General features: G+C 40.2%; 1 protein-coding gene across 1 annotated transcript in view; it reads right to left on the bottom strand.

The window, feature by feature from the left end:
* CHMP2B (charged multivesicular body protein 2B) overlaps nucleotides 1-21,073 on the bottom strand; it is a 30,494-nt gene extending 9,421 nt beyond the window's left edge. The window contains exons 1-2 of the mRNA XM_084801714.1: nucleotides 20,768-21,073; nucleotides 7,166-7,257 (exon numbers count right to left, since the gene is read on the bottom strand). Of these exons, the coding sequence (XP_084657840.1) occupies nucleotides 7,166-7,257; nucleotides 20,768-20,801 (126 nt within the window). The 5' untranslated portion in view covers nucleotides 20,802-21,073. The remainder of the gene's footprint in view (nucleotides 1-7,165; nucleotides 7,258-20,767) is intronic.
* Between the last annotated feature and the right edge of the window lie 220 nt (nucleotides 21,074-21,293).

The raw sequence follows: 21,293 nt of genomic DNA, 5'->3' as shown, positions 1-21,293 counted from the left end.
GAGTCCAGGAGAGAATATAAAATGAAAATCCAAAATAGGTAAGAAAAGTTAATAATACAGATAGCTGCGTTGAAACAAATAGTTCACCTTATTCCTCAATTCAAAGGAAACTGTTGGAATGAATAAAAGCAAATCTAACTATATGCCATTGCAAAACCAAACTTAAACACAAGAGCAAAGGTGTCTTTAAAAGATGGAAAGTCACAGGGGAAGCAGGCTACCAGGATGAGACCTGATAGGCTGGGACCACATGGTTGGGGAGGAGGTTCCCTTCTGTCACAGACCTAGGGGAGGAGAATAGGGTAAAGGGGAGAGGGGAGGATGGGAAGATACAAGTGAAGGGATAACAATTGAGGTGTAATCTGAATAAATTACTTTAAAAAAAGATGGAAAGTCATTACAAAAATTACCAAAGTCTGAAAATGTAGGGTGGTTATATTAATTTCAGAGCAAGTAACCTTAAGAATAAGCAAAAGTGCTGGAAGTCAAAAGGAGCATCTCATAACAACAGAAGGACAACATAAAACCACCAGCACCTTCCTGAGTGTGTGCATATATGGTTAACTGTGTTTCACAGTATGTTAATCACCACTGCCAAGACGAAAAGGAGAAATAGTCAAATATATAATGCATCCAAGAGAGACATATCAGCCCCTCTCTTAAACATACTGCTAGGATTGTTTCAATCATAGTTGTTTTCTCTTATCCATTGTGATGTGTCAAGATCCCAATGATGCCTGAAACTGCCAAGCCAAATCATCGCTGTACTGTGTTTATACACATATACCTAAGATACACTTCTGCCTTCCCTTTAAGGAAAGGCATGCACAGCTTTCCTCTGCTATATCACAGTTCTCAGAGTTCTCTAAGAGTTCGTTGTTAACATATCAAAAGGTTTGCTTGGCCTCAAGCACTGCAGCAACTCCTCTGAGAATCAGTGGTCAGTGGGGGCAGAACAGTGTCTGTAGCATAGAACACTGGAGGAAGAAAGGGCAGATGCCCTTCTTGGGTGGGGTGGGGGTGGGTGATAGGACATTTCAGCAGGGTGCAACTTGTAGGTTACTGCGGAGGAAGAAGACATGAAGTGCAGACAGAGACAATCTAAGAGGAGTTAGAGGCATGAGTGTGGGGTGAATACAATCACATTGTAAGAAATTCTCAAACAATTCCTAAAAATGTATCATAAAAAGGATCCAAGACAGGAAATGCAGAAATAAAGCCGCCCTTTTTATGAGGATATAATCCATCGATGTAAAATTCTCATGGCACGTACAAAAGGCTACAGGAATAAATGAGCTGAAGAAGCTTATAGGATTCATGATACGCATAAAAAAAAAACTGGCTCATCTCTATGTATACCAGTCAAGAATAACCAGAAATTCATTTTTTCTTAAAACAATAGCATCCAAAGAAATACAAGGCCTATATGCTTACAAGTAAGAAAAAATGAAACATTTCAAAGATCTAATAATATCATATATAAAAACACTTATGGGCAGTGATGTTAAATCTTCCAAATAATTCAGAGATTCAGTGTGACTCCAATCAAAATCTAGTCATTTCTGCAGAGGTGACAGGTTTGTTTTAAAGTTACCATGGAAGTATAAAGGACCTGAAATAAGCGAAAGCAGCCATTCTCAATCTGGGAAGTGACTCCTTTGACAATCCTCTATCTCCAAAAATATTTATATTGCAATGCATAACAGTAACAAAATTACAGTTATGGAGTAGACTATGCAGGCTTCATCCCAGGCATGAAGGGATGGTTCAATATACGGAAATCCATCAATGTAAACCATGATATAAACAAACTGAAAAAAAATCACATTATCATTGCCTTAGATACTGAAAAATATTTGACAAAATCCAACACTCATTCATGTTAAAAGTCTTGTGGAGATCAGGGATACAAGGCACATACCTAAATATAGTAAAGGAAATAATACAGCAAGGCTATAGCCACCATCAAACTAAATGGAGAGAAACTACATCAATTCTACTGAAATCAGGAACACGACAAAGTTGTCCACTCTTTTTCTTCAATATAATACTTGACTCCTAGTTAGAGCAATAAGACAACTAAAGGAGTTCAAAGGGATTCATATTGGAAAAGAAAAAGTTAAATTATCATATTTGCACATGGTTCACACTATTCGCACATGAAGTGACCCCACCGAACTCCTACAGCTGATAAGCACCTTCAGCAAAGTGGCTGGACACAAAATCAACTCAAAAAAATCAGTAGCCCTTTTTTATACAAAAGACAAACAGGATGATAAAGAAATTAGGGAAACTACACCCTTCACAATAGCCACAAACCCCATAAAGTATCTTGGTGTAACTCTAACCAAGCAAGTGAAAGACTTGTAAGAAAAAAACTTCAAGTCTTTGAAAAAAGAAATTGAAAAAGATATCAAAACATGGAAAGATCTCCCAAGCTCATGGATCAGTAGGATTAACTTAGTAAAACTGGCCATTTTACCAAAAGCAATCTACAGATTCAATGCAATTCTGACCAAAATGCCAACACAATTCTTTACACACCTTGAAAGAAAAATTCTCAACTTATATGAAAAAAACAAAACAAAACAAAACAAAAACCCTGAATAGACAATCCTATACAATAAAAGATCTTCGCTGGGCAATGGTGGTGCACACCTTTAATCCCAGCACTCGGGATGGAGAGGCAGGTGGATCTCTATGAGTTCGAGTTATGGTCTACAAAGCGAGTCCAGGACAGCCAAGGATACACAGAGAAACTCTGTCTCAAAAAACCAAAAAACAAAAAACAAAAGACAAAAAACCAAAAAAAAACAAACAAACAAAAAAACAATCTTCTGGAGGTAGCTCCATCTCTGATGTCAAGCTGTACTATAGAGCAACAGTAAAAAACAAAAACAAAAAACTGCATGATACTGGCATAGACAGAAACAGATGGGTCAATGGAATCAAATTGAAGACCCAGAAATTAACCCACACATGTACACTTGACTTTTGACAAAGAAGCCAAAATCATACAATGGAAAATGCAAATAGCCTCTTATCGATTACCCTATACAAAACTAAGTCCAAGTGGATTAAAGGCGTCAACATAAAACTAGATACACTAAATCTGTCAGAAGAAAAAATATGAAAGAGCCTTGAGCTCATTGGAACAGGAAAAAACTTCTTGAACAGAATACCAACAGCTCATGCTCTAAGGTCAACAATTAATAAATGGGACCTCATGAAACTGAAAAGTTTCTGTAAGACAAAGGACACTATCAACAGAACAAAGCAACAGCCTACAGATTGGGAAAAGATTTTCATCAACCCCATATCCAGCAAATAGCTAATATCCAAAATATATAAAGAACTCAAGAAGTTAAACATCAGCAAACCAAATAATCCAATTTAAAAATGGTTTAAAGAACTAAACAGGGAATTCTCAACCAAGGATTATTGAATGGCCGAAAAATGCTCACATCCCTGGTCATCAGGGAAATGCAAATCAAAATGACTCTGAGATTCCATATTCCATCTGTCAGAATGGCTAAGATCAAAAACTCAAGTGACAGCACATACTGGAACAGATGTGGACAAAGGGGAATACTTCTCCATTGTTGTTGGGAGTGCAAACTTCTACAACCACTTTGGAAATCAGTCTTGTGCTTTCTCAGAAAATTGGAAATAGTTCTACCTCAAGATCCAGCCATACCACTCAAGAGCATATACCCGAAAGATGCTCCACCATACAACAAGGGCATTTGCTCAATTATGTTCATAGCAGCTTTACTCATAATAGCCAGAGTTGGAAAACAGCCTATATGTCTCTCAACCGAAGAATGGATAAAGAAACTTTGGTACATTTAGACAATGGAATACTACTCAGCTATTAAAAACAAGGAAATCTTGAAATTTGCAGACAAATGGATGGAACTAGAAATGATCTTCCTGAATGAGGTATCCCAGACCCAGAAAGACATCCATGGGATATATTCACTTATAAACAGATATTAGCCAAATAATACATGATAACCACACTAAAATACAAAGACCTAATTGTCATTCAGAAGGGCAAATAGAATAGACACTGGAAGCAGTTGAAGTGGAGAAACAGGAAATGAGCCTATCATTGAGGTCCTCTGAAATACTCCATCCAGTGGGGGGCTGGGACTCATAGGCAAATTTAGGGGTGGAGGGCAGGGAATCTTATGAAAGAGTTGGATAGAAGGACCTGGAGGGGACAGGAGGTCCACAAGGAGACCAATGGAGGCAACAAATGTGGACCAGGCTGTAGGGAGGTGGCAGGGGAGAAGCTTTGCTGCAGAGACTGATGCACCAACCAAGGACCATGCATGGTGAGGACCTGGACCCTCTGCTCAGATGTAGTCGATAGGCAGCACAGTTTCCTTGTGGGTTCCATAATATGGGGAGTAGGGGCTGCCTCTGACATGGACTCTGGTGCACACTTGTTGATCACTTCCCCCTGGCAGGGCGGCCTTGCCAGGCCACAGAGGAAGAAAAAGGATGCAGGCAGTGCAGAAGAGACAGGATAGGCTGAGGTCAGATGATAGGAGAGGAGGGCCCCCCTTTCTAAGGACTGGAGGAGGGGCAGAGGGGGGATGTGGGAGGGAGAGTGGGACTAGGAAGAGATGAAGAAGGGGGCTAAATCAGGCTGTAAAGTGAACAAATTAAAAATAAATAAAAAACAGTAATTTTATGTGTGGGATCACCACAACATGAGGAACTATATAAAAGGGTCACAGCATTAGGAAGGTTGACAAACTCTGCGCCATAAAGGATTCTGAGAAAAAAAAAAAAAAGCACCAAGGTGAATGATGAAGTTTCTCTAACTTGAAGTCTAACTATAAAACAACAGTACTGACAACAGCACTGGCCTGGCTTGAGAACAGTCCTATCAATGCAGCACAGAGTCCTGGAAGAGGCCATGGTTAAGGTCTGACTTGCTCAGATAAGGTAAGGAAAAGTGCTATACAGGTTACAGATCTCTCTATCTAGCACCACAGAAAACCCAGGCTCTCACAGCACCAAATGGCAAAAAACACTCAGCTGTTATTTTTTAAATGGTCTAGAAGAAAACAGAAGAGAAACTACTATTGAATTTTGTGAGACTAAGATTTCTTAATATGTTAAAAGCATTAGCCACAGAAGAAAACTAATTGTTTCCATCATAATAAATCACTTTTCTTCATCAAAAGACATCCAGGAAAATGAAAGACAGGTAAAATCCTGCAGAGCACACCTGCAAAGCATGTTCTTCATGAGGCTGGTACCCACGCACAAACAACTGTGGTGATCAAAAATAAGTCGGTGAGGGACAAGAGATGGCTCAGAGGTGATGAGCACTGGCTGGAGCTTGGTTCCCAGCACCCTCTGGGATCCCAGAACCCATGTGTAACTCTCCCTACAAAGTAATCCCACACTTTTCCGGCCTTGCAGATGGTGGGCTGTAACTGTAGGCACAAATGCCAATAAAGATAAAAAATAGGTCTTTAAAAATGAATTTGATTACATGTAGATACCCAGGGGTCCTGCTCAAACTATGGCACCAGCCAAGGTGCAGTAAACTTTGAACGCCTACCCAGATCTAGCCAATGGACAGGACGTTCTCCACAGTTGAGTGGAGAGTGGGGACTGTCTTTCACATGAAATCTGGTGCCCCATATTTGACCATGTCCCCTGGATAGGGAGGCCTGGTGGCACTCAGAGGAAGGATAGCAGGCTACCAAGAAGAGACTTGATACCCTATGAGCATATACAGGGGGAGGAGGTCCCCTCAGTCACAGTCATAGGGGAGGGGAGTAAGGGGAAAATGGGAGGGAGCGAGGAATGGGACGATACAAGGGATGGGATAACTATGAGATGTAATATGAATAAATTAATAAAATATATTTTAAAAAGAGTAAAACAAAAACAAAAAAACCAAACAAAAAACAAACGAATTTGATGAAGGGGTATGAGTAAAGTCAGGCATCTTAGCAAAGAATACCTGTAAATGGAAACGAAGCTCATTCAAACAGAAGCTCAGCCTCACATGATTGGGGCCTACAATTCAAGATCACAATCTACTAACCCAGCACAGAATGGTTCAAATTACGGTCTGCACTCCAGCTATGTGCAACAGCTGCAATTCTCAGCCATTGCAAAGAGAAATAGCACAGACACTGAAAAATGTTTTGTACTTTCTTATATAAGGTTAAACATGTATCTTGCTTCCAGTAATTAAGCAGAAGAAATTAAAATGTACAAAAATGCAGTTGAATATGTATAGTAGCTTCACTTAATGGGAAATCTGGAAATACCCATTAGTCTACTTAGGGAGCAAACAGACGAATTAGGAAACACGCATACCCATCATATATGCAGCAGAAATGATTAACCTCTAAGTAACTGTGCTGAGAGAAACCAGAGAGGAGTATGTTTGTGATTACACCTTTATACAATTTTAGAAACACAGATAAATCTAGGGCACACCAGTATTATTCTCACTGAGTAAGAGTGACAGTGAGGATGGCTCGGATGAATTTTATTTGGGAACGATGGCTGTGTTTATTACTTTTTCTAGAGGAACAATTTCAGGGAACACACTTATATCAAAGTATCAATGGTATACTCTAAATATGTAGAATTTATGGCATGTCTCTTACTACTCAGTAAAACTGCTCTAAGAGCAGGAGTAACATGGGTTTTAAAATACAGCGTAAAGAGAATTTTAAGATGAGTCATATCTATCTAATTAAAAACAAACTGTCATAGGACAATCATCTTTAAAGACCATGTAAGACACCTATGAGCTATGATGTTATTTATCACTCTCTTGTTTCCAATGACTATTCTTATTTTTACTGTCAATCAAGAAGGTAGATCTGTTTTAATAAATATTTATTCCTAGATTATTCATAATTTTCCCTAAATGGAATAATTTGTTCTGTATGAACAGAAAACTGAATTCTGATAAAGTCAACAAATGACACAATAAAAAGTAGAAAATTCAGCAAAGGTGAAGTGTTGTGTCTTACTTAAGTAAACCACTTACCTCTTGTTAACTGCTTTTCTGAGTTGGGTAATTATTCATATAGAGGTACTGAATTATTCATTTTATTGAGTTAAGTAATTTCCAAATTTATTCTCAAGTCCTCTTGAAACCCAATGTTCTACTCACCAGCTGCTTTTCTTGCTTCTCCAAGGCTGCTCGGTCCCGAATTATAGCCCTCTGTGTGCCCCGCAACTCTCGGTTCTGTTCCTTTATTACGTCTAGGAAAAGCACAAAAGAAACTTGAATTTATGACTATACAAGTTTCCTCAATACCACTTAAAATACTGGACTAAGGGAATGTATGATTTACGAATGTATGTCGGGAATGTCTGACTAAGAAACTATGATTTACTACATGTTAGTTTTTCTTTCAATTTAATATACTATAAACTAATCAAATATTAAAACATCTATTATAACCATAGATTATATAAAGAATAGAAAGCTCTGTACAAATATGTAGTGCTTTTGAAGTTTTACTCACTATAAATTACATATGAATAAAATTTATCTTAGAAAATTATTAAACAATTGCAAATGACAAACGTAACAACCTCCTCAAACCCCAAAACACACAGGTACCATTTCACCTCTCTACTTCAGCACTATCTAAATGTCAGAAAGGAGCACACATGTGATGTTTTATTGAATTTTTTTATAGTTAAATCATCAGTTTTTCCAAAGATGCAGATGCATATTTTAACTACAGCTTACAGAATAGAAAACACATAAAGACTTAAAAAGAGCACTCTTGAGCTATAAATATGGCAGAGGATTGATATCCAGAATTCATAAGGAATTCTTAAAACCTCAATAGCAAATAAACAAATAAAAAAAACTTAACAACAGACAGAAGTAGATATTTCTTGAAACAATGTATACAAGTGACCAATAAGTAAATGAAAACAAATCTCAACACACTAGTTACCAGGGGGACACAAATATAAGACAAAGGTAAACTTTCACTGAGGGGGGCTATTGAGAAAAGGGTTAGGGCCAGTGAGGATGTGGAGATGGGTGCTGACACACTGCTGGTGGAAAGGTACACCAGTACAGAAATGGAAAACGGAGCTGAAATTCCAAGAAACTTAAAAATTTAGCTACCGAATGACTTAACAATTCATTTCTGGTTATATATCCAAAGTAAATGACACCAGTATAAGAGACACATCAGCACTCACATTTTTAAATACAATACTCTTCACAGTAGTCAGTAGAAGTAACCTAAGTCTCCATTACCTGATCATGTAGAAAGAAAATGGGTATGTACTCCGAATGGAATATTATTTACATGAATAAAACTCTGTCATTCGTGAAGACCAGGATAGAGCTGGAGTCGTTTGGACCTGAAGATCATGAAGTAAAACAAGATGGGTACAGAAAGAAAGCTTCTGCCTAAGTGCACTGGCCTGTAGAATCTAAGATGTTTCCACAGAGGCTGACTAGATGGTGGTTTCCAAAGGCTGGGGAGTGAGGAGGGCTGCAAGAGGTGGAGAGTATGTTTATTATTGTTTGAGTGGAAAAGTCCCCTGAAGGAGAGTTGTCACCAGCTAGTGGCACTACTTTAGGAGGTTGTGGAATCTTGATGAGGCGGGGTCTGGATAGTGCAGTGGTTCTCAACCTACAGATCGATACCCCTTTGGGGGATGCACATCAGATATCCTGCATATCAGATATTTACAGTATGATTAGTAACAGTAGCAAAATTACAGTTATGAAGCAGCAACAAACTAATTTTATGGGTGGGGAGTCACCACAACACGAGGAACTGTATTAAAGGGTCACAACATTAGCAAGGTTGAGAATCAGTTGGCTAGAAAAAGAATGCTCGGGGGGGGGGGGGGGTGTTTCAAGTTACATAGTTCAGCATGGTTCTGCATGAGCTCAGTACTTGCTAACTACCAACGAGATGTGACCAGCCACTTTACACCCCTGCTACTGCAGTGCCAAGGCGCCCCTTCACCACCCCTTTCGTGCCACAGAGTGAGCTGAATAAATCCATTTTAAGCTGCTTCTTTCAGGTATTTGATGCTTTAATGATACAGGTTCTAAGTTAAATTAGACGAGAAGAAGAAGTTCTGGTGGGCCACTGTACTGCTGATAACAGTCATGTACTGCACTTTCAAAAGGCTAAAAGAATGAAATATGAAGGCTGTGACCATCTGAGTAGTTAACTAGTTAACTAGACTTAAACATTATATAAGGTATGTATGTATTGATATGACACTGCAGAGGAATCTCTTGTGTTTGCATGGAAGCATCAATTGTTAATAAAAAACTGAGGGCCTGTTGCCTGAGGCAGGAAGTTAGAAGGTGGGAATTCTGAAGAGAGAAACGCTGGGACTTAGTCAGAGGTGGGATTTACCCCAGGATTCTGAAGAAGGTGGACTGAGCAGAGGTAAGCAGCCATGTGGCAGAACTTCAAATACAATAAATGGGGTGTTAGTTATGAGCAAGCCAGGGAGCATGCCTAGCTATACTGGCCTAGGCTTCTGTAAATATATTTGAGCCTGGTTGGTGCTGGCGTATGGGAAGAAAACATGCATTTGTATGACACCCCATTTAAGATGTACACTTTTTATTTATATACCAGTTAAGAATTTTAATAAGAAATCAACAATGTTCCTTTATTGACAGCCAAAGGGTGGGGTGTGGATACCAACCCCCTCCTCAACCTTTGACTTGATTCCTAACTTCATTCCTAGAACTTGGGTGTGGCAGGTCCTATCAAGTGAAGCATAAAGGCTCATCAGGGAAGAAAGTCCACACTTCCCAACTGGTGAACAGACTGCTGTGCTCCCAGGATGGTAGAGTACCCAGAGCAGCCACAGAAATCCTGTGGCCCTGAGAGTCTCTTCCCTGTGATATTCTTCAGGATAGAATAATCACTGTGGACAAGGAGGGCACTCTCCTGAGCTCTGAGAGCTGTGCTAGTGAACAAGCCGCACTGAGGATGGGCTGTAGAGCGTCGGTCAGAAACAGGTGAGGCCACCAAGAGTGGAGCAGCCTCTGGCTTGTGCGTGCTCTCACGCTAGATAACTAGGACCCACACTAACATGCTGAGCCCGATGCTCACTCGCTTTCTAGGAATTAGACTTCAGGCTAGATAAGGTCATGTTAGATAAGAAGAAAAGTATTATAATGAAACCAAACAGTTTAATGAAAGATAATTCAATTTTATTTTAATTTTATGTAACTGTGCGTAGATTAGCTGACACTGTATATCATAAAAGGGGAAAAAATAAAGAAAATTAACTACTGCATATTCCACAGCCTCAGAGTTGTTAATAGACCTATTAATATTTAAACAGTTCTAGGCTATAAACTCAGAGCATCTAATGTTACATACTAAAACATAATCATAACACTTTAAAACATATTATGGTAAGTAGGAAAAGACAGTAAAATGTCTTTTCATATGAGGCAACAGGAGCAGTCTATAAAACAAACAAATTACCCAGCCATTTTCCTTATGCAATCCGTATGTGAAATCCACATTTAATGGTTTGGCCTTCTGGATAGTTCAGAATAAATAACATGAAAAGGTTGAGATACTTTTAATGTTTTAAAGGTCAACTTTATTTTTCACTTGATTTACTTCCTATTGCTTGAATTTCATCCTTAGATTTAAGCTCTTTAAGAACAGAGAAAACATATGATAACATAAAAATCCTGAGAAGTCCCAGGCTAAACTTTAGGGGTGAGAGAGGAAAAGATGGGATAGGTGAAGCATCAACAGTAAGGAAACGTGCTTCCCTTCCAGGAAAGCGTTAGAATTGGTAAAATTCTCTCTCTCTCTCTCTCTCTCTCTCTCTCTCTCTCTCTCTCTCTCTCTGTCTCTCTCTGTGTGTGTGTGTGTGTGTGTGTGTGTGTGTGTGTGTGTGTGTGTGCAAGTTCGCATGTGTAACCAAAGTCACCCTTGGTGGTTCTTTCTCAGGAGCCATCTACCCTGTCTTTAGAGCAGGGATTCGCCCTGCCCTGCCCTAGGGATCTCTGAAAGAGCTGAGCATCCATGAAGGCTGGCCAGTGAGCCCCAGGAATCTATTTGACTGACAACTTCCTCTCCAACTCTGTCTTTACAAGTGCTGCCAGCATGGCTGACTTTTAGGTGAGTTCTGGAGGTTAAACTTTGGTCTTCATGCTTGTAAGAGACACTCAGCCCTGTGTGTGTTAAAGCATGAAATGTTAGTGTTAATCTCTCGACAGCTTCTGCCCTATTTGTGGTCCCAACCGCTTCACAGGCAACAATTACTTCTTACACAATGCACTATCTTGGAACTTTCCCCAACTCAACACTGTCCAGTCCAGGACCTGTGTAAATAGCCATGATTTCCTTACTTTGATTTTTCAGCTTAGAATACATTAGCTCTAGGCCTGTGAACAGTTTCCAGCTGCTATCCGGAAGTTATAGAATCCTGTGTCAGGATGTGGTCCTTTTTAAAAAGGTGAATACCTATAAAAGCTCAATAGCAATTTTATTTCATATTCCTCAGGCTCAAAGAGTTTTTTGTTTGTTTGTTTGGTTGCTTGGTTGTTTTCAGCATATATTGTATACTTATTTTTCTGTACTGTCACAGTACTATCTTAATATATGATACCTAGAAGTGACCTTATGACATACAAATATCATGATATATAAAGGGATATGGCTATCAAGCATATTTAACTTAAAATAAAATCTATTTGTTATTAGTAAAGTCTGAACTATGACAGGTATCTTTGTGCATGGAAACATGGATCATGGAAATAAGGAGCCATCCCCTCAATGTTGGGCTTGCGATAGCAGCTGCTCCTTGTGAGCAATGTCTGCAAGGTGAAATACCCTCCCCTTCCCTTGACTCGGTTACTCCTCTTCCCTCCGCCTCTTGCAAAGATGGCACCCTAGTCTTTTTCTGGCATTCTCATTTCTAAAGAAAAACCACGTACACAGTGATAAGATCTGCAATTATCACTCTTCTGAGTTCTGCAGAACCCAGCGCCTTCAGGTAATATAGGATATAACCCCTCTTTATGCTATGCTCTGATCCTGTGTATCAGCTAAGTTTTAACCACACACACACACACACACAAAAACAAACAAACAAACAAAAAAAAACAAAAAAACAAAAACAAAAACCAGTGTGTCTATTCAAACAAAATACCAAAAGTCAATATTGCTTGTACTATTCTTGCTACGGATTCAAAAGCAAACTCTGGATGAAGAAGAACCCACTCAGCATGTTGCCTCCCTGCTAATTGTCTTTCCCCTATAAGCCCCCATTCTCCAAGACTGAATTTTGATAACTACTAGCTCCCCCCCCCCACCCCCATCTATCTTCTCAGGCCTTGCTGACTCTTCCCTGGGTAGCCTTTTGAATGCAAGCATCAGATGCATGTAGAACGCTATTTTCAACTTTCACCATGGCAATGGTAGAAACAAGTGCAGGTCCCTGATGACAGGAAGAAACACAATATTTCCTTCTCATATACCCCTTGCTTCTTTCTTTAGGCAACAGGGTATACCCTGAAGTGTGTGTGTCTGTGTGTGTGTGTGTGTGTGTGTGTGTGTGTGTGTGTGTGTGTGTGTGTGTGTGTGTACATCTATTCAGACACCTTAGAAGAGATGTACTTCACAATGAGTGGCATTTGCAAACTGTGAAAATGTCCAAAATGTTTGTAAGTGGTCAGGACGCCACCTAACCCTGTCTCCCAGCCAATGTCCAGCATGATACTATCACCCAGGTCAGCTCCATGTTGGTATTAAATGCCAATATTAAGCTTGTCAGGATCTGATCCTAATAAAATACCAGTACCTAAACTGGGGTGGCAAGATCACAGCCTTAAGTTTTGAGACTTTGAAAGATATAAACTGAAAACATCTTTTTTACTTCTTAGGATACAAACCACTTGAGTCTATATGTTTGCCAAAATAAGGCTAAAAAATATAAATTTAAAATAAGAGTTTCTTACTATACTTTTCTACTGAGATTTGAAGCCAAGTCCTAACTTGACTTAGCTCATTTCCAGTATTCTGATCATTTGCATATAATTTGCACATTTGAGTACAAAACCAGAGAGTGATAATAAACTATAAATAGAATCACATTAATTCATTACTAGTAGCCTTTGATGTACCTTGGGGGAGGAGAGCTGTGTTTCAGGCCTAAGAGCAGCTCAGGACCTACTGTCAAGAGAGCCTATCCCATCACTCCCAGAGTCTACCTGGTTCCTAGCAGCCATGCTGCTCTGTCACACAGCGTGCTGTGAGGTACTCAAGCATTATGGGGACTTCAATCTGAAAACAGAATTTTATACTTTCACATGCATTTCTTTAGGAGAAATCATTTTTATTTCAGCTATTTTCCTGCTTATCTGTTCTCTTAACTAAATGCCACATGACTGACACCAAAACTTCAACTCTCTGAGCTGGAAGCTGGGTAGGTGGTTAAGAGCCTTTGCTGCTCTTGTAGAGGATGTGCGTTCCATTACTAAGACCACAACTGTCTGAAACTCTAGCCCCAGGAAATCCAATGCTCTCTTCTGACCTCTGTGGGGACAAAGCACGCACATGGTGCACATACACGCAGGTAACATACACATAAAATAATAAAATAAATCTTTTAAAAACATGAAATATCCCTCCACTCTAAATTATTGGAAGACACTATTTTAGAGTTTCCCTGTAAACTGCAGGGACTATCATCAGTGACAAGGGTGGGCAAAACGGCAGTGGTACTAGTACTGTCCAAACCCCAGTAATCTCTGTGACTATAAGAAAAGCTCTGAATATTGAGTTCTGCTAAACACAGATGGGAGAAGTCACCAAGCAATACAGTGAATATGAGTCATGGATATGCAGACATACAATCTTCTAGAGTCAGTGACAGAAAGATACCTTGAGATGTGGTATAAACTCAAAAACAAAGAAAAAGAAGTACTGCAGTCAGGTCATAGAAAGATCTAAAGGCCAGACTACCTCAAGCAGAAGAGAGTACAAGTGAGGAAGAACCAGAATTTCATGTGCAAGCAAATAAGACTGATTTCTTAGGCTTCATAAAGAGTACAAAACAACAGCTTAGCTTCTCACTCTTCTGTTTCTCTCTCTCTGGAAGCACCCTTACCCCCTTTCTCCCCCCGCCCATGCTCATTTAATAAACTCCTCTACAACATAAAAAACAAACAAACAAACAAACAAACAAAAAAAACAACAGCTTAGGGGGCAGTGTCCATTTAATCACATTCGAAGACATAGTACAGCAAAAGCAAAGGCAAAAATGACTGTAAGATTCAGGACAGGAAAGACAATGCCAATAGCATTTCTGTGGCCAAGGGAGATAAGCAACTCAGGTAACAGGTTGGAGCAATGACAAACAGAGGGAACGAGTATGATCCAAGCACATTACAGGAATGCATAAGTTTCATAATGAAATCAATTATTATTCACAAGGTAAATTAATTTTTTAAAAAGCCACCAGCTTCAACTGAATCAGTAGGACTAGTTTAGAAAGGAAAGTTAGAATACTAAAGACAAAATAGGAATGAGAGTACCATGGCAGCATAAGAGGCAAATTTGTATTCCATCTACCATGGTGTCAAAAGTCATGAAAGCCTGAGGAATTCAATCCAGCAAAGTTTTAAAACGACAGCTTCTTTAAGAGCTAAGGAGAGTTTCTTGGATGGGCATATGCCAGCAAGTCTAGTCTCATTTGCTCTTGTCATGAAGTGGGTAGGAAGAGGAAATAAGATAGAAGACATTGTTCTAGAGTTATCTGCTCTGAAAATGCAGAGAACTTCTGTTAAGAAAGGTAAGAAACATCAAAGGCTAGTACCTGCCAATGCTGACCTAAAATCAGTTAAGAAAAACTATAAGACTAGAGTAGTGTACCCTTGAATCCCACATTTAATTAGTTGTTTTTCTTTGTTTTGTTAAGAATATGGAGTAAGTAGAGTATAAAATGTGCGATCCAAAATATTCAGGATAATAATCATTAAGAAGACACTCAGCATTCCATGCAAGACCTAAAAACTGTAAATGCCACAATACTGTTGTCTTCTATCCTAGAAAAAAAAGATATTTTGTTCAAAGAGATTCAGTTGTTAATAGTTCATAAATGTGGGACTACAACAGACTTCTTGACAGATTTATTCCAACTTAGTGAAAACCCACCATCTGTGGAAACCAGCATGTATGGACGGCAACCAGCATGTATGAAAGCCAACTAGCATGTATGGATGTCAACCAGCACATATGGAAGTCAACCAGCATGTATGGAAGTCAACCAGCATGTATGGATGTCAACCAGCATGTACGGATGTCTACCAACATGTATGGATGATCCAAGAAGGCAACAGCCAAGAAGCTCTGCTCCTTCCCTATAGAACATTTTAGAATGCACTGCAGGCTCTCAAGGAGTGGCACTGATATATGAAATACACATCATCAGGCTCTGGGGCTAGGGCACACATCATCTCACTGGTAATTGCTACCATTTTAAGGCTGCAGTAATACGGCTGAAGAATCTGAAACCAAAATGAAAGGCAGGAAAGACTTAGAACAAGCCCTCTTTGGTAGTACAAAAGAATTTTAGTTCCACTGAAGGGTGGCAGGGATGCAGATGACAGCTGTAGGAACCGAAGTCATGTGGTACTTCTGCAGCTTGAGGGAGTATCCAGGAGGGCTAACTGAAGGATAAATCTGGAGAAAAAGAAAAGATTTCTAGGTTCATGGGAGTCCTAAGTAAAACTATTTTGGGGTGAGAAAGGCTGATTTTCAGTATACCAATGAACAGTAGAACATAAGTGAACGATCATAAGACAAAAATAAGAGCACGTCAGAACAAGGGAAGGCAGGACTCCAGCAAGATCCTAGGGCTGGGTAACAGCGATTCCTCTAAGTGAGCTCTGAGGGGCAGCAGAGTAGGACTTGAGCTGCCACAGCACAACCACAGCATCAGTTTTGCAGATAAAGGATGTAAAGGGCTGAGAATCCGCAAGAAATTAAAGCAGAATGTTGATTGCTGAAGGGCAAGACAAGCAGGATCAGAATTAGAACAGGGAGCTGCAGGCACACAGAACGTGTCAAACATTTAACGGGCAAAAGGGGAAGAGGTGGTAATTAGTGACTCCATAATTAGGTGAAGGCAGGAAGTAAAATAAGCAAGAACCACACTGAAAGAAGCAGCCAGGAAGGAGTGGATTTTAAGAGAGTTAAATTCCCTTCAGGATCTCAGATTTTGGCTGTTTTTTAAAAAGTATATGCAGATAGTCACCAAATTATTAGATATTCTGGTTTAAAGAAAAATAGAAAAACAGATTTTAGGTTATAACTACATGTAAGTTATAATTAAAATGAAAAGCAGATGATGTAGAGAGATTGTACAATGGTAGCCCAAGACAGACCAAAGAAAAATCCTAACATATGAGGAATAGTTTTTAAAAAGACAACAAGCAAACCAAACACAAAACCCAGTCCAGACTGCTGGAGCTGGAAAGATGGCTCTACAGTAAAAGACTCAAGTTCAGTTCCCAGTACCCATGCTGCACAGTGCCTACAATTCCAGCTCCAAACTACCTAGTGCCCTCTTCTGGTTTCAGCAGATACGTGCAAACTAGTGACATTTACACATACTGAATAAAAGTTTTTGTTGGTTTATTTCTCCCCCATCACCTCTGTCTCTCTCTGTCTGTCTGTCTGTCTGTCTGTCTGTCTCTCCCTCGCTCTCTCCCTCCCTACTTCCCTCCCTCCCCTTTCTTCTTTTCTTTCGTCTTTCTTTCTTTCTTTCTTTCTTTCTTTCTTTCTTTCTTTCTTTCTTTCTTTCTTTCTTATCAGGCCCTAAAAGCCAAAAGAAGTAATTTTGAGGAAGAAATTATAATGATCAAACGTTAAGCATGGGCCTTAGGGATAATCATTAATGAATGGCTCTTAGATGTGGTGACCTACAACGGTCTTAGCAAGAGTTATGCCATGTCATGAGAGACAACACAAGCTATTGGGAATGCAGTGGGGAGGCATGCCTGAGAAGTAAACTGAGGTGATGCATCAGTTCTTCAAGGGGCTTATGTGATGGCCAGCAGATTCTGCAGAAACGCTAAGTACAGGGACCTTTAACAGGTGTCATACACCTTTAATCCCAGCACTTGGGAGGCAGAGGAAGACGGATTGCTGTGAGTTTGAGGCCAGCCTGATCTACTGTCCAGGACAGTCAAGGCTACACAGAGAAACCCTGTCTCAAAACAACAACAACCACAACAACCACAACAACAACAACAACAACAAAAGAAGAGTGACATTATTTCAAATATGGAATTTAAACTTTCAGCATTAATTCAAAGATTTATAGGAGAAGTGAAAAACAGATGGACAATTTCAGGAAAGTATTAAGATTACCCAATTAAACTGTGTGTGTGTGCATGTGATTAACCTCTTTAAAAAACCAAACAAAAAAACAACAACAAAAACAAAACAAAACAAAACAAAACAACAACAAAAACCCATAGCAATGATTATACTTACAAGGATGAGACCCAAAATGGCAAACCTTCTTCTGTTACTCAGTCCATTCCCTCTGCACACAACTGCTCCATCAATACAAAGGTGATAATAGCAGTGCTACTGCCACAGATTTCTTGAGACTTGAGTAAGCACAACAGACACAATTCCTAGCTCAGTACTGATTTATAGAAAGACCCCAAATTGACAGGTGGTGATGGTCCACACCTTTACTCCCAGCACTAGGGAGGTAGAAGCAGGTGGCCAAGTTCAAAGCCAGCTTGGTCTACAGAGTGAGTTCCAGGACAAACAAAACTACACAGAGAAACCCTGTGTTGAAAAACAAAGCAAAACAGAACAAAACCAAATTACATAAAACTTAAAGGTGTCTTTACTGAAGGCCACAGGTAAAAATTACAGTGTTTAAACAACACAAACAGTGACTGTTTTAGCTGCGCATGGTGACAAATGCCTGTCATTCTCCTCCCAACTAGGAAAGCTGAGGTAGTGCACTCATGAGGAAAAGCATTGTCAGACCCTCTCTCAAGCAAACAAAACATAAAACAGAATGCCACTTTTTTCCCCCATTTCTGGGGTCAAACCCACTGTCTTGTTTACCTATTAACCCTATTCTTAGCTCCACCCCTGTCCTCAGACCTTTTCTTGTTCAAAGGCCAGATTAGTTATGACAAGTCCTAATGGAATGCTATGCTGGCTAAACAAGTTCATAATTCTCTTCAAAAAACAGAATATTATTTGTCTACACAGAAGAAAAAAAAAGCACTAAAGACGAACAGATGATAAAAAGTATATGTTCATACAATACAACTCAGAAAGGGAAATCACATGCTCAATTGTAATTTCAAATCAGAAGGAATCCTTCTCTTTAGTGGCTTTGAAATACACCTCTCATTAAATTCTGTAACAAAGTGTACACTGTAGAGACTTGTTCATCTTTGTGTCAAAATGAATTAAACATAACTCTGAGTAGTAAGATGTTGTAATGTTGTCTCTATTTTAATTTACATGTGCAGTAGTCTTTAATGATATAGTATATAATTCTTCCAGCCAATCCAGAGACAAAAAGATTTCAATTATTCCCCACATCCACAAGCAGTTACTTACTTCCCTTATATATCAGAATTTCATTACTGTTAGGACAGATAAAACGTCAATCTACAGTAAAAGATCTTATGATCGATAGCATGCCCGAGGAACTAAGAAAAATGCATAAAAATACATTAATTTCATTACACACTGTCTCATTACTGAGAGGAGTGCTTACCTATTGTACAAAACAAGAGCCCTTTCCTTTAACTTTACAAGGGAGAAAAACATCAGTAAAGCTCTACAGGACAATGATGAAAATGCAGATCCACAATTAAAGGATGAATAAATGATTTGAATTAATACGATAATTTAAGAAAATGTCAAGTCTGCAAATTGGTAGATGGACTAAATGCACACGGGGTCCAAGTTGACACTCAGAAATGTCACATGTAAGAGTTTTAACTTAGTGGAATAGCACTTAGCAAAAACAATTCTGTTCAGAAAAGAAAATAGTAACTCCTGTTATTAGGACTAAGCTAACTGCAAAAGGATGTGAAGTCATACACCTTCCCTGAACATCTCCATTGTCTCTTCTTCCCATAATGTAAGTCACTATGTAGCTAAAAAATACCAGAAAGCACAAAGATGAGGTTTGTCTTTAAAAATATTTAGCAGAAATTAAGCAATTAAAACTGGAGTACTTGGATTTTACTGTTAAAAATTGTTCAAATTTGTGGCAACAAGGTGAGAAAGGAACCCACTTTTTCTGTGCTTGGTAAATTCTTACTGCCGCTATATATGATCAGAGTAAAGATGTATATATTAAAGACTGTTACAATATAAAACTTAAGCAACAAGGAGAGGACCCCAAGATGGAGTAGAATAGAGCATCACAATAGTGGTACTGAAGCACCTTCCCCCCAAAATCCAAAGTGTCATGCTAATGATTAAAAAATAATCTCAGGAAATCACCAAAACAAAACCAAAACCAAAACCAAAAAACCATTTCATGTAATTGTGTTATAGCACACAGCAAGTTAGAACCTATTCTAGATGCTGAAAATGGTTTTTCTCAATCAGTAAAAAGCCAATATAGTGAAGAAGAAGAAAAAACAAATCAGTCACTCAACAGAAGACAAAACTACATCGTGCTGTTTTATAAATTAGAGATAAAATGACATGTTGTGTTGACATGAAGGGTCTTGTAGCAGGGTAGAGATGGTGTCTTTGTTATCCTCACCCCAAATCTGGCACTGGAACAGTGAACACAAAGAAATGAAGGAGTTACCCCAACTCAGGGCTGAGCTCTGGGTTTGTGCCAATCACAGTCTAGCTGCCACTGCTCCTTTTGTGGCTGGGTTAGACCCTTACAAAGGCGTGATTATTTGGTGGAATCAGTAACAACCTGGACTCCACAGCAATGAAAAGCACATTTTAACTAACCTGGTGTGAATTTAATACCTGGGGCAGCCACGTATAACATACACACCACATCACTGCCTGGGAACTTGTACAATTCCAGCACATTCACTTTTTCCCTCCCTCACAAGATGGCACTGAGCCACCTGAAACAATATAAGTGTTTTTAAAAAATGAGAACTTCTACGCAAATTACACAGCCCTCATTTTAGTTGGAAAATAAAAAGATAATCATAAAGGAAAAAAAATCTGCACTATGAAAACTATGCCCGGACCCTTCCCTTGGACTTATGGGACTCTGCTGGCGTGTTTCTCATCTGCAATGCTGAGGGGTTTGTACAGACAGCCTGGCTCCAAGTTCACTTCCTAAGTGGACTCCACTGCTACCTCCTGCCCTGTCCTCCACTAATGAGGACACGTCCCTTTCTGATGTCAGGAAGTGGTTTGTCTCCACTGAGGGAGCAACTAACAAGCAGGAAAAACCAACAAGAAATTCGTCAAGTCGCCAAGTCTAAGGATACCCGAGGGCCAGCAGTGCTCTGCCTCCTAAGAATGCTCAGAATCCCTCTGAAGAGGCAAAGAAAAAAAGAAAAAGAAAAAAGAAAAAAAGGTGGGTGGGGTGAGTACAATCAGGAGGACAAACCGGCCAGGTGAGGCTATGGAGTCTGAGTGACACAGCCATGGTCACCTGTGGGGCAGCCGATCCGGGGCCCACCTCCGGGGACAGCACCCGAGCCTTGGCCGGAGCACCCCCAAGACCCCGGGGTGGATGAGCCCGGCCCTGAACTCACCGTCCACTGTCTTCTTCTTGAAGAGGGACGCCATGGTCAGCGGCCGCGGCCGGGCGGCCCAGCTCGGCCCGGTTCGGTCCGGCCCGGCTCCGCGGAAAGGACAGGGAGAAAGACGGAGCCCCGGGGAGGTTCGCAGTGGCTGAAGGAGGAGGACAGGGTCTCCCGGAACGACCTGCAACGGGAGTGGCTCCGAGAGGTTCGGGAGAACGCGTCCTGGGCGCTCAGGTGACCGGGAACTAAGACACTTTTTGGAGAAGTCACTTCGAGGCGGCGCCTGCGCATTCTGCGAGCACGCCTGCGCACTGCGCGTCTGAAGCCGCAGCGCTGCCCTCACTTCAAAGGCTGCCCTCTCTTCACGACTCAGGTTCCGGACCCGCGGAGACACCGGCTGGCTGGCGGGGCTAGCGGTACCTGACTATGCAGGGTGCTCGGTTGGTTTCTGTGCTGACCTCGGACACATGTGAACCTGCCCCTTTCTTTCCTCCTTGTTCCAGGCAGCTGGAATTTGGGAACCTGGGGAGGTGTG

Source organism: Acomys minous (assembly GCF_964271855.1).
Source record: "Acomys minous genome assembly, chromosome: 11".
Classification (NCBI taxonomy): Eukaryota; Metazoa; Chordata; class Mammalia; order Rodentia; family Muridae; genus Acomys; species Acomys minous.
This window is presented reverse-complemented; position numbering and strand designations above follow the sequence as displayed.